The sequence below is a fragment of the Pecten maximus genome, chromosome 12 (genome assembly GCF_902652985.1).
Source record: "Pecten maximus chromosome 12, xPecMax1.1, whole genome shotgun sequence".
NCBI classification, from domain to species: Eukaryota; Metazoa; Mollusca; class Bivalvia; order Pectinida; family Pectinidae; genus Pecten; species Pecten maximus.
The window spans coordinates 30,725,949-30,741,518 of record NC_047026.1 but is presented as its reverse complement, the minus strand read 5'-3'; the positions used below and the strand labels follow the sequence as shown (position 1 = coordinate 30,741,518).

At 35.6% G+C, this 15,570-nt stretch overlaps 1 protein-coding gene across 1 annotated transcript; it reads left to right on the top strand.

Annotated features, from left to right (window-relative positions):
• The first annotated feature begins 3,220 nt into the window (after window positions 1-3,220).
• LOC117339332 (aldo-keto reductase family 1 member B1-like) lies at window positions 3,221-9,952 on the top strand. Its single transcript, XM_033900863.1, has 10 exons — window positions 3,221-3,327; window positions 4,058-4,225; window positions 4,850-4,966; window positions 5,409-5,486; window positions 5,847-5,966; window positions 6,146-6,252; window positions 6,523-6,604; window positions 6,951-7,034; window positions 7,856-7,944; window positions 8,299-9,952. Exons 1-10 carry the CDS (start codon window positions 3,256-3,258, stop codon window positions 8,339-8,341), a joined length of 960 nt encoding a protein of 319 aa, XP_033756754.1. The 5' UTR covers window positions 3,221-3,255; the 3' UTR covers window positions 8,342-9,952.
• The last annotated feature ends 5,618 nt before the right edge of the window (window positions 9,953-15,570 follow it).

Sequence of the window (15,570 nt, the reverse complement as noted above, 5' to 3'; positions counted from 1 at the left end):
TTCCGGTTGATGAGAGTTCCTAGTCGCCGAGACGCTTTAAGACGAATCCTGACGCTGTCGCACATGTGCTTGAATTCCGTACGGTATACACGTGTAGAAATATCCTATCCATGGCAGTTTACACACGACGGCCTGGTCGTGGAATTAAAGTTGAAAATATACCTTGTTGACAAAATTCCTGTGTTCGACAATATGAGGACTGCAAAACGTAGCTACATGGTTGTTTTATATCGTCGGGAACAATTTTCCAAAACACTGGGGTATCGTCGTCGAACTCCGGTCCCTACATGGGCGCCAAATGTCACAGGAAGAAAATGCGGGACATAATAACAAACTCCCAAATTCCTGCTGGTTCTTTATTTATTTAGTAACCGGAGACATTTCCAGACGTACAAACATAAAAACCCCTGAAACATAAAAACAGCCGGACTAAGTACAATGTATATACGGTATATATCAATATATACCGGCTAATACTACGTGTATACGAATACGTGCTTCATGTTGATATTCAATAAATATCTATTACACGGTAAATACGAATTCTGTATAGTATATATACCTTCCAAGACTTCAGCAGTCTGGTGAAATAGTGTCACGTCGTATAATACATCGTAAGGTAGTAGTTGCTGGACCCCGGAGGATATGTCTCAGCCAACGGTTAAATGGCAACTGCGATGATTCGCGCGAGTTATGGAGTTTTATCCAACGTTCTCTCACTCTTGCACGCTTTTTCACACTTTCACACCCTAATTTACATATAAGACACAAACAAGACTAAATAAGGACAATCACGAGACGACCACCTGAACTACAGACAAGATACAGACGTTACTATAAATATATAAATAGACAAGGTACTTTCCACAATACAAGTAACTCGACGACACATACATATTTGTAAATCATATATACAAATATTTAATTAGCCCCATACTTGTACCGGTGACATATATACGACATCTAATGCTACCCGAGTTCAGGTATATGTAGCAATAGTGTTATTTTGTTATATACGACATTAAAGGCTACCCGAGTTCAGGTATATGTAGCAATGGTGTTATTGTGTTATATATACGACATCTAATGGTACCCGAGTTCAGGTATATGTAGCAATGGTGTTATTTTGTTATATACGACATTAAAGGCTACCCGAGTTCAGGTATATGTAGCAATAGTGTTATTTTGTTATATACGACATCTAATGCTACCCGAGTTCAGGTATATGTAGCAATGGTGTTATTTTATTATATACGACATTAAAGGCTACCCGAGTTAAGGTATATGTAGCAATAGTGTTATTTTGTTATATATACGACATTAAAGGCTACCCGAGTTCAGGTATATGTAGCAATGGTGTTATTGTGTTATATATACGACATCTAATGGTACCCGAGTTCAGGTATATGTAGCAATGGTGTTATTTTCTTATAACCACCATCTAATGCTACCCAAGTTCATTTATATGTAGCAATAGTGTTATTTTGATGTACCAAAGTCATATACAACGAAGCACCCACCTGTCGGTTTGGTTTTCTTTGGAATTGAAGCCGAGACACGGAGTAATCTGACTGTCGTAGTTGTGTCCTTCGGCAAGATACTTCAAGCCTCCCCTTTTGTGTTCAGTGAGATAGTAACCAACTACTACAATGAATGTCAACCCCAAAATGATCCTGCCTGTTCAAGGGCCGATTAACCCAGCAAACAAACAAACTTAATATCGGGCATACAATTAGTCATTGGCAACAATTTGGTCTGCGTCACGTTTGTTTACGATAATTTATTGATTTGAAGTCCTACAGATCCTGCCAATCCTGGTCACTCAAAAACTTTTGTCACATCCTGTCAACCAACAATATCCTATCAAACGTCACCTGTAAGCATTACCACATCCAGCAAACAATCATCTACCATGTACAATATACCGGCACCACCTCTCCTGTACACCGTCCCCCATCTCCCCTCTAAACAGCCACAACTCTCCTATAAACCGTCACCATATCCTGTAAACCGTCACCACATCCTGTATATCGTCACCACCTTTCCTGTAAACAGTCACTACATTGTGAAAAGCGGGCCGCGGTGGTCGAGTGGTTAAAGTGTCCCGACACTTTAACACTAGCCCTCCACCTCTGGGTTGCGAGTTCGAAACCTACGTGGGGCAGTTGCCAGGTACTGACCGCAGGCCGGTGGTTTTTCTCCGGGTATTCCACCTTTGCTCCACCTCCAAAACCTGGCACGTCCTTAAATGACCCTGGCTGTTAATAGGACGTTAAACAAAAACAAACAAACACTGTGAAAATTTTCACCACCCCCCTGTACACAGTCACTACATTCTGTAAACTGTCACCACCTCTCCTGTACATACAAATGTAGTCACCACATCATGTGAACTGTCACCACCTCTCCTGTACACAGTCACCACATCATGTAAAAAGAGTTTTCCACATGGTGGTTCCCCAGAGCACTGTTAATGTCATGATTACTGTCTTTGCTAGGAATTGTGTAATCATACCATTTTAATAACGTCATTTATCAGGTAGCGAAAAACTTAAACTTAAACTTTATAGAGATTTCATATCATTTGAACTTCAAACGAGCAAATGTAGAGATGAAGTCACTAGTAATAACATATAGTAAAGTAGTAAGTTGTATAAATCCTAAACCGTCGCCAGCATGTACAGTAACCCGTCAGAACATTCTCTAGAACAGGCCACACATCGTGTAAACAAATCCCTTCGATTTCAATATTAATTTTTGTACCTCTAACTCCCCGCTGTTTATCAATACTCTACACGCCATGTCTACGTTTTTACAAACGACACACTTACACGTTATTGTTATTTTTCTTAATTACAGAGTAACAAAGTTTCACTATTTAATAGAACAACGAGACAAGCACACCTCTTCTACATGTTAACATTTGGTTATGCCGATTCTTCTATAATCCTGGCATCCCTTTTCATTTTCCATACCATAACATTTGTATGCTATAGCTTTATCATTTAAACATAGATTGCATCTGTTAGCATATTCAGGTGTTTGTGGACAAAAGAACTTTAAATTACGGGTGTAGTAGTTTCTACATATTTATTCATACAAGGATTAAGTCAAAGCATAGTTCAATCGAATGCCGTCGTTCAAATAAATGATAAGATGCGATACATCAAGTCCCATATGATACGTTCAGTCCTCCATACACAGATATATAAGACAGCGACATCTTGTGAATCGATCTACCACGACCAAATCACCATGGCAGCTACACCGGAACAAACACTTCTCAGTGGGTTTAAGATACCATGCGTTGGTCTTGGGACCTGGAAGGTAGGTTGTATATGTAAACTAATATAAAAATGAGTATTCGTATCCTCGGTGCATTTTCGTAGGGATCACAGCATCTATAAGGAGTTTCGCTGGTAAGTAGACCATGAGTCCTGAGTCCTGAGTCCACGTCTCCGCGAACCGTCCTGAATTATATAAGTTAAAATTGCCGTTATATTTAACCATAAAATAAAATCAAGTTCAATCAAAATACAGATTCCTGAATTTTATAGTTAAGTTTCTGTTTCATAAGCTTACATGCATGTTTGTTGATTTATAATAGAATAGAGGGCAACCATCGCCAACACACCCGAATGCATTAATAAAAGTATATAATATTTATAGTATGGAGAGCTATACGACACCATTGAATCCCTCGTTGAACTGTATGGAGTAGGATTAAAGGCAATGACATGTGTAATTCAGAAGAAAAATGAGCTTTATGTTTTACTTCAAATTTAATTTGAACAGGGCTTGCACATCATATACGTATATAAATACTCCATTTTCCACGAAGAAAACCGCGGATTATTGACCCTGAAATTCAATAGGTTATTCACTCAATATGATTTTCTTACATACAACACTCACTCAACCATAGCTTTTGCTTTGAGCAGGAAGGTTGGCTCACAGTAGGTCGTAACTGGAATGTTATACTAGTGTGTTATAACACATCACTAGATGCATGCTATATTATATTATGTTTATGACTGGCTCCTTTACTGTTTTTAAGTCCAAACCAGGAGAGGTTGGGGCAGCCGTGAAAACCGCAATAAAGCTGGGATACCGACATTTCGATTGTGCGTTAATCTATGGAAATGAAAAGGAGATAGGAGAGGCAATTAAAGAATGTATTAATGACGGAATTGTCAAACGTGAGGACTTGTTTATCACAACAAAGGTATGTTTATCTCGGCTGATATCAGTTATCTAAACCTCTGTTACCTGTAAATAAAATCAATACTTTATCGTGTCGAGGTTAAATGTCAATCGTAATCAGAAACCATGTGTACAGACACGCATACCATTAAGCAATGTTTATTCATTTCGCTCTATATTTGTGTAAATGCATTTATGCTATTGTATTTCATATTTATTAAGAAGTATTCGAAAATATACGTGAGGGTTCATATCCAACAACATCTTCAATTCTAGTTCAAAAACAATGGTGGTTTGTCTCCCGGATATTGTTAAACAAATTGAGATGATATTATATCTTATCGGTATCAAGATATAACAATAGCATAACTTAAATCTGTAATCATAATATTATCACTACATTCAAAGGCTGTTTACTGTTAATCATTTATAATTCGCGTGGGGTTTACTTTCGCGTTTATTCATGAGGAATGGAAATCCTTCGCGATTATTTGTACGAAAATAACACATTTTAATGGTAGTCAAGTTTTCGGTTTCCGATAAAGATGAAAACGTAACAAATGATTCTGTGTTTTTCTAAATTGTATCATCATGTTAGATAAAACACTACTGTATATCAAAACGCGGAACTATATACGATTTGTAGCTATGGAACACCTACCACAGTAAGGCCCGAGTACCGGAGGGATGTAAGGAGTCCCTGACCAACCTCGGATTGGACTATATTGACCTGTACCTTATACACTGGCCTTTGCCTCTAAGGGTAAGGACACACATATTATTTTACAAGCAAACGCATTGAATTCTTTTCTAATGCAATGTACGTGCTTGGTGCCACCAAAAGTCACTGTAGTTTGTTTTCCTTTCAAGCTAAAGTGTAATTTATTATGCCCGCTAATATTATTGAACAGTAAAACAAATAGCAAAGAAAGATCAATATCGAAACCTAAGAATAGACATATAAGGATTCTATAATTGGAGTGATAGGTATTCACTGGCAATGAACATTCAAGCAACATGTGTATATTGTTACACATTGGTAACAGATGTACAATAAGTCCACAGTTTTGTTTTTATTAGAAATTATCGGAAATCCTGATTTGTCTATTTGCTTTTTGAAACGTCATTAAAGGATGTGAACGCTAGCCAATACCATACTAAAGGAGGTAGATATCAATATGTACCACATGTTCTATTTGTTTAAGGAAAATGTGGGAATGTTCCCGATAGCTCCAGATGGCAGGACTGATGTTGTCGATATAGACTACATAGAAACATGGACGGTAACTACTCATTATGATAAATACTTTTTAAAAAAAAAGGGGGGGGGGGGGGGGGGGGGGGGGGGGGGTGAGGATTGATACGTTAAATACCCAGAGTAGTTTGAAATCTGCATTAGTTCAATGTATGGATTGTCCATGTTCTTGAATAACATAACACAATTGAACGTTAGACCTGAAGATATATTTATAAAAATAACAAATCATCAAAAAACATTCTTAGTTGAGGATACAGTGGAAAAGATAGATTCTACATCAATTTTTGTCCATATTGTTTTAAACTATATTTTTCTAAAGTCAATTCGAGACAGAATGGTCAAAACTTAATTAGCTCATGGTATCATGCAACTGTATTTGTGACAGGCCATGCAGGATTTGGTTGACCAGGGCTTGTGTAGATCGATAGGTCTATCAAACTTCAATTCAAAACAAATCCAGAGGATTCTAGATCTTGGTTTGAAACATCCTATAACCTGTAATCAAGTAAGTACGAATGGATACGTTCAGTTATATAATCATCATTTTTTTCTTTGCAAAATAATCTATCGCGATGTACCAACCTCTCCGGTAAATGTTGTAATAAGGGAATTATCAATTTCAACTCGTGTAATTAAGCTTTTGCCTTTTGATGTGTTTTGTTGATTTGTGTCTTTATATTAAAGGTCGAAATATCTCCCTACAATTCTAACGAAAAGCTGCTACAATTCTGTAAATCGAAAGGCATTGTTGTAGTTGCGTATTCCCCTCTGGGATCAGCCGATCGGCCATGGTAAGTGTACGCTTATTTTTCTCCCCCACAAAACAATGCATATGGCGAACAGTACATATTATGCAATAAATGATATGTAATAAATAATGTGTATTAAATGTTATATTTACATTCATGACATACATTTACCTTCATTTGGTATATATTAATAAAGTATTCAAGAGCATTCATAAATGCTTACAATAACCAAAATACTATACCAATTGTTTGATATTGCACAATACCAAGCGATCCAATTAAATAGATAGCTACTATGTTTGTTTATATCAGGGCTAAACCAGACGATCCAGTATTACTAGAGGAGCCAGAAATATTGAAGATGGCAGCTCGGTATAACAAATCTGCTGGACAGGTCAGTATGATTTTTATGATTCTTAGAAATATCACTGACGGAAGTAAAGTTCCAAATATAGACATTAACGTCATTCGTCTAATTGACAAGTCTGTCTTTTTATTACACTGTTAACGTATCGTACAAAAACAAAACGTGTCCAAAATAACAGTTCATATATCATAGCCAGGTTTTCGGATACTCATTTCCTTTACTTTTTTTCCTTGAAAAAATAAATGTTGATATTTAGCTCTCTTTTTTTTTTTTTAAGATTTAAGGAAATATTGAATATTGTGTTGAATTGGAAATAGTGTGTTGGCTTCATTTTACTTGTTACTTTGTATCTTAAGAATGCTTTTATATCAAGGTTCTATTGCGATGGGGCATACAAAGAGGCTATATCGTCATACCGAAGAGTGTGTCCGAATCCAGACAAAAGCAAAACATTGAAGTAGGTTTAAAGTTGTATTTCTAATTTTTATCACAATGCAAATTATATGTTTACTTGCACCAAAATAACATGGACGTGTTAATACATGAATCGACTAATATTGAGCTTAAATGATGAACACATCGTATCAATTTGAACTTTCACTCTATCTCTCAATGCATCAATTGGGGAACATATGAATAAAATAAACGTTTATACCGATACTTTTGAAAAGGAAAATAAGATCATATGTACTCAAGTTTTTTCTACTACAGTAGTAGTAGTAGTAGTAGTATGTATCATGAAATGGAAAAATGATGCTCCTAAAATAACAATGTAGGCAGTCTATATTAATCACGGCTATCCATATATAAGAACTAGTCCTCGGATATCGAATCAGCTACCAAATAAAGGAACAGTAGGTTTAAAGGATATTTTATAGATATATGCAATCATGCACTTTACATTCATTCGCTCATTATATTAATTACATTGCTGTGATTTTGATGGTTGAGTACTTTTCAGGGCTATCGTATTTGCTTCTTAGGCTTTTTGAATCCGCACCTTTAACAAAAATTACAGGAAAATATTGCTCTCCATGAAAACAAAAACAAACAAAAACCAACATCGTGTTATAATGAAACTGGAAAGGTGCGCAATTGAGAGTCTAATCAAAACACCGAATATAGCAGATATTTTAAACATTTTCTGAAATGGTTCTTCCATTAGATGTTGTCTTTAAATTGTTTGAGCTTACTTTGAGTTTTTATTGACTGAAGAGATATCGAAATTGTGAATTTGCAAATTAAGTTCGTGTTCTCAACAAACATTTTTTATTACAGCTTTTTGACTTTATATTGGATGATGACGAAATGAATGTTATACACGGAATGAATCGGAATTTTCGTGTTTGTACATGGAACAGATCTAGGTATGACGTTTTGCAAAATAAACAAAATAAATAGCATCACAGGGGTTATTTGCTTTACGCTTTTCCCGTTGTTTTCACAAGATGCCATTCGACACTATAACGATAAACATACATTAACACAAGCATATTTATACAGAGACACCATTTAAATGTTATTATATTTTAACATATCTATATATATAATTTTATATTCTTGTTGAGTGCTTCTCCCGCAAAAGCAGTACCGGTAACATGAATATTACTAGTTGGCTGTTTTAAATAAACAAATAATTAATTAGCAATGAAAGGCATTATTTGTTTACGTATGTATTTTACCTTCTAACATACAATAACTTTAACCCTTGTTTGTTTCAGTGCCACTCACAGCCCTTACTATCCATTCCACGAGGAGTTTTAGGATATGACACTTACAGACGAAATGAAACATACCCTTTACTTAGCGAACTATGAAACAAATCTATATTATCATACCTTTACTTCATGTACTCCTCTGTAGGGTCAGTTGCTGTCTGGCTTTTTCTGCACACTTCTGTTGGACTTGCTGTTACCTTTCCTTTGAGGTTTTTATAGAGTCGGTTGACGTTTTGTATAAAATGATGTACTGAAAAGAAAAAGAAATTCAATTATATGATGTGTCCTTGGAAGACAGGGAACCACTCTTTCACCTCTGAAAATTCCATCCACGTACTTTTGACACCTGCGTCAAATTTCAGATTAATCCAAAGTATCCTTCTTTATATGAATACCGTTCTGGGCCCATCAATATCCTGAACGCCCCACTGATCTGCAGTGGTTGCATATACTCTTTTGAAGACCCTTCTCAATGGTATACGGCTCCATTTCTACCAGCGCCAACGTCAATTTAGCGACCGTTGATTCGATGGTTCGGCCTACGCCATATCCTTCTGTCCAATTTGTCCCATAAATGTTTTTTCATAGGGGAGCGGTTATCGCTGTATGGAGGCATTTAGAGGGTGGGCTATTGTTTACTATGAAATAATAATGACAAATTCTAACTACATGCGGTCGAGCGTTGTCCTGCCTGAACTTCACTCGACGTTGCTACGAGAGGAACAACACAAAATAAAATAACTTTATCTTTATAACGGGCGGTTGTGAGATTTCATTGAATACTTACTAAGAGAGTCTTGATACCATGTATCAACTCATCCAAGAGCAAGTTCCTCCTCCAACGTTGCACTTGACGGAATGTGCGTTCAGCCAATTGCATATAATGGGCCGAAATATGGCCGCTGCGATCTCGGACTAAATGCGCACTGTCTATTACGCACTGTATTTGGATCTACTAGTATTTGAACATTATGATGCCCTATTGTGTTCTTCGTATTTTCCATGGAAGCGAGAAAGCGGTTGGGCAGGTGTTTAAGTCGTATTTTTCGATCCTTCGAGAGAACATTTGGGGACGTTCTGCAGCCCGTTATGTGGCATGGCAAATGGTCGATGGATGGAACTACCTTGCATAAAATGTGCAATGGAACGACCTCTCTCAACTTCCGAATGTCGTAGAATTATATGTTAATCATTTCCGTTGAAATATAAGAATCCAAGACGGATATGTTTAACTAGTTGCTCACAGAAATTTTAAGCCTGTCCTTCAGACTGAGCTTGTGATATCGTGTGTTTTCGCTATTCTTTGAAAAGTCATCATAGTTAGTTTGTGACACGCATCCGTGAGTTTGAATAGTGTACACTAGAAAGGAAGACTTAATAAACAAAACTTTATCAAATTTCAAAGGTCTACGCCAAGGATTTGGTCTACAATGCCGACTTTTCGGCGATTGCGTTTCTTTATTATTTCAGTATATATATTTTCATCTATTTCTGGTGGTTATGTATTATATACTTTTCACTTAAATGTATTACTTAATTTATATTCTACTAATATGACTACAAGGAAGACAAATATGTGATGGTTATTTGATAAATAATTTCAAATGACTACACATGAATGTATTAAATAAATAAAAGTTTACTATATCTTTATCCACATGAATTGTTTTGTGTATTTATTGAATATGTATTGATTTTTCTGGTTCTCAGTGTCCGGTACGTACGTATATATACTTAGATACTTACTATGATGTAAAGCATCTAAGTATTTCTAAAGGTATACTTTATACGTATTGCTTTACACTATACACATTGTTTCCCTGCATTATGATATGTTGGGAAAATATCAATGATTTAAAAAAGATTACAAATGCATACATTACAAAAACAATTAGAACGGATTTTGTAATCTTTGCCTAATCAATCCTTTTGTTTAGGACTTGTAAGCATATTCATGTGAATTATATTTCTGAAACGTCATACTTGATTCACACGGGGGCGTTGATATGCTATTGTATTAACTCCCCTACATAGCAAATACTATCTTCTTCATATCTACTTGAGACAGTTTATCTTAATACATATTTATATAACTGATTGTCTGTGTTCTTTGGCCGCCAAATCGGTGATTATCTATCTATAACCTAATTCTTTGCATCCTGTGACATTAACCTTTTGATCGAAGGGCTTATTCAGGTGCCAAATACATTACTAAGCATGTTCATTTCTAATTGAAGAATAGATAAACAAAATCTTATTTTAAGGATACATGATCTTTTATTGATACGTTGTATTATTGTTTGTGGTGTATTTGGTCATGGCTTGTTCTCCAAAATCGGGCTGACGACAAGTATTTGGTCAGCCTTCACATCACAATGATCAGGTTAAAAAGACATAAGTTCAAGGACACAAGTTTAAGATCACAAGTATTTGAACAGTCCTCACATCTCAATATTTACATTTGCTCCACATTTCCCCATTGTCACAATGCTAAGAGGCAGTTGCCACCATGCGCCTATAACACCCATTGCCTCAGACTAAAACACCCAGCGGGTCATGTGACATTAAAAGAGGCGGAATTTGTTTGTGTTGGTTTAGTTTTTTTTAAAGTTAACGAAAATGGTAAGACAATGTAAATATAAGTATTGAACAGTGGTTTTAATGTTGTTATAGCGATATGGCAGCAAGATGTATGGTGGGCAAATGTAGCATGAAAACCCTACCTAATGGGTTCTCATGCCATTTGCCCACCATACATCTTGCTGCCATATCGACTATAACAACATTAAAACCACTGTTCATTGCTTAAATGATCAGGTTTAGATAGGTAAATGCATCCCGTGAAGAAGAAGGTATCTATTGCACATGTATTGGGGCAACGATCCCTTTTCTTGAAGCACTGTTTGACCTACATATACACATGTCCACAACAGCTACATTATCAGAGTGTCTTACTTTCAGCCATGAGAATACTTGTGAAAAAAACTGTCTTAAGTCTAGGTAAAAAGGTAGGCAGAATAAGTATTCATTGCACAGAATCATACTATAGGATAGCAGGCTCAAATCCCGTTTAAAGGATATATACAACTCAGCTAAAGATACTGTCCTAATGTTTTGTTCTCCAAAACACAGTGAATCAGCTATAATTACAGAACACTGTAGATCGGATATAACACGCTATGCAGCAAATTTGCGAATACCTATATTCTATCTCAAGATAAATGACTTGCTGTTAGGCTGCAGAACGAGTACAAAACGAACGGGTTTTTAAAAGGGTATAAAGCACACCCTAGAGCTTCTGAAGTACAGCAGTAATTAGTATCTGGTTAAAGGTGTCCCACAAAAATGACGAATTATTGGTCACTGCGCATATGATCCAACCTTTAAAAAAGCCTGCATGTATTTAAAAGGGCGCTTTCACTTACAGATATATTCCATTGTTCCACAATATGACTGGGATCGCCTCCCTTGGACAAGCACACCTGGTCAACCCTAAACAATACAGAATTGCCATAGGGTATGCTGCTTGGAAAAGTATGGACCTTACTTGTTTTACAAGTCATATCAACCCTATCCAACGCCACTTGAAAATGTATTCAGAAATATACAAGGTCCGATTTCTGACAATTGGATTTATCTGAGAGGTAAAGATTCTTGGAGAGAGATGTTCCAGGACATAGTAACCACAGTGTAACAGCCGATTGCATAGGAAATGTGAATTGCATTATTATTATTTTTTATATGGCAGTGGTGTGTGTACTGTGGAAAGCACAAGGCTGATTTTCTATGTAAGCGCTTGTGGTACCATCCAAACAAAAATCAAACCCAGACACTCCCCAGCTCCCTAGAAAACCCACAAATGTACCAACCACAAAGAGCCTATAATCCTCATTCCTGTTGAACCAGTAGTTTTCACATCATACCCGAGTTATCTCCCTTTCCACACTCCCTCTGTCAATATGACTATATATGTATTATTATTGTACCCCATTCTATCACTACTTCAATATCTACCACGCATAATATTTTCTTTTCTCTTATTGTTATCTACTACACTTAAACCACACTCACATTGTTATATCAGAAAGTGAAAAAGATACCAAAGCTAAATTGTATATCGAATGAGGATATTTGTTAAAATAAAACAAGTTGATAATATATGAGCATATTTGATTAATCATACTATTAGGGCCCATATAAGTACATCAGATGAAATTATGAGATTGATAGAATTTCTGATTGACAACATCTTTATTGAGTTTGGTGACAACATTCCATGAGAGTAAACTGAATCCCTCTCCTTGCTGACAATTTTTAAGAAGCTGATTATATTGAAGAGTTTCTTAAAATAAGATCCTCAGACAATATCCCTTCACTTTCATCTAGAGCTATAGTGACGATGTATTGTCTGCAAAAACCATAAATGTATTGACCATATCGATCTGTAATACCCTTCAAACCTTGAAATCAAGAACACGACAGGAATCCTCAATATGAGCCACTTACATAGATCTTTAATTACTTACAATGTAACCCGCAGGGGCAGATTACAACTATACTTTTTGATAAGCTTGATGATATAACATCCGGGTAATATCAAATTTGGACTGGGATTTAATGTGAAACTATTGTGAAAATGCTGTTGTAAATGTATTGTTGACACCAATTTACCATGACTCACTATCAGATAGATGAATGATCACTAGACAAAATCAAACTCCTAGTTAAACCATCATTGTATTGACAAGTGTATAAGACCAGCTTACGTATCGACCATTCAAACATGCATACCCTTATAGCATACATATTGTATCAACCAGCGTTCCAAAGAAAACATTTGAAACATGAATAAAAATTACATTTGATTGAAATGACAAAAAGATATATCAGCTCATTTGTATTTTGATGTTTTCCTCTTATATAACATAAGCTATATAAGAAAATGTGCACATTTAACTAGCAGCAGGAAAACGGGATTCTAACTGATATTGTTATTAAAATATCCACTTTTAATGTGGACATATAGGACAGGGATGTCTATTCCATAATAGAGAGCATGCATTTAATCATAACAACGTATGTTTAGGATTTTTGATAACATTATTCTGACATTAGCCTGGTGATAATAAACCACAATGATATTAAGACATGGCCATATGAACGCTTTGTTTACTTAAAGGGACTAAATGGTTAGATTTCATTAATTTCTACATGCATTTGATTTCCGGAAAGCGTTGTGATACTTGAAATTAAATAGTTTACAAAATTATGACACTTTTTGTGAAATATTGGCAATGTTTATCAACTTCGAATTATCGCTGAACAACATTTGCTGTTTACATCGGAGAGAGCCGAGTGCGTCACATGATTTCAGTATCCTCGCTTTCACCCGACGAAAATGGAATCGAGGTAAGTGTAAACATTTTGTCACGTGGATGTAGAACATGTGATTACTTTGCAATCGGATGGTTTATACGGTCTCTAGGAGTACCAATCGTTATTCACTATTGTTGATTGAGAGCTCAAACAGATAAAAGTACGTATAACCCTCAGAAGTAGCATGTGAAATTTTGACATTCGGCGATGGGGCCTCCAAAGGGGACTTCGTTTGGTTTATTGTGATCTAGGAAAATATTATTATTATTCATCTTTGAAGTGTTCATTCAATTCAATATCGTCCCAATGTAAGAAATCGAAGTGTAAACTCAAATTTTAATTGCTATTTTGTATGACCGTAAGTGCTGTGACGACGTAACAGCTATACAGTTGTAACCAGACATATATGTCTCTGTTGTAACATACAAAAAAAAAATGCCGATCACTAACGTGATGGGACTACCCAAAAGTGAATTCGATTTAAATCTGATAAATGGAGATCTACATTGTAAATTGATTGCACTGAGAGCAATACACAAACTGTAGGTCTAGATATAAGAAAAAATAATTCAGTTTTACTCAGAAATTGTAATTTATTCGACTGTTTGAATTCCCTCGGCCTTTCAGATTGACATCCTAATTAAAAATCGGAACCTTCATTGAGTTAGTAGTTTTTGCACTTAACTTTGCTTCTGTTTAATGATTGTAGTTAAAATGTTGTTGAAAGTCTTGTACGTTATTTGATGAATTATATAATTAAATATATACGTTAAGAAATGGATAACAGTGATACATGATAAAAGATGGATATGAGTATTGTTGATTATCTCATTTATATCAATTTATCATCGATATAAATGAGATATTTAATTCACAATACTGATGTCCATACTGTTTTAATAATTCAATGATTAGCTGACAGTCTCAATGACAGTCATGGATTGAGGAATTGGACTATTCTCAAGTTTACCTACATGTACAATTATGTTCATTTATATGTTACATGTTCTTGTATTTCAGTCAACCTCAATATCATCTTGATTGGCAAGTCAGCAGAGCATGCAGTCTAATTATATATGGGTAGAGGTCAAGGTGACAGGAGTAAAGAAAATATAGAAATCGTGAAAATTTAAGCATTTTATTGGTAATCACCTTGTCTGTTTGCCCATACACATAAGCTGAATTATCTTATTTCAAGGAAGTTGTTTTGACACCTGTGCAGTGAAAAGGTTTGATATAAAACCAAAATAAATTACATCATTGAATTCATAGAAACCTTTTGTTTTATTTACCATATTTCATATGCATCAGTTTTCACTGATACTGGATTATGTAAAACAAGAGGCCCATTGGCCTTAATGGTCACCTGAGTTTTGAAATATTCAATTTAATTGACCCTTTTTAGCCTCGCCCAGAAGGTCAGTCAGGGCCAACATGTGCATGTCATCCCATGCTGATAATTTTAATGAAGTTAGAATGAATTTCAATAGAAATCAAACAAATGCTGATCAAAATTGTGATTTCCCTATATAAATTTTAGTCCCCCTTCAGGGTCATGAAATTCACAATTTTTGTTAAAGACACCAGCATATGATTCTAACATATCTGCGAGCTGAGAAGATCTTTTAAATTTTAGTCAATTTGACCCCTAAGCTTTTTGACCCTGCCCCTCAGGTCCCTGGGGGTTGGGACTATGTAATCCACAGTTTTGGTTGACCTTTTGACCATGAAAGCTTACTGACAAATTGTTTGAAGACAAACAACGAAAGACGACGGACAAAAGTCAGTTAGAATAGGTCACTTCATACTTCATCTCAGGTGACCTAAAGATGCAATCCTAATTTATCAGAATATCAACAGAACAGTGACTTATGATGTTGATAATACACAAAACAGTAA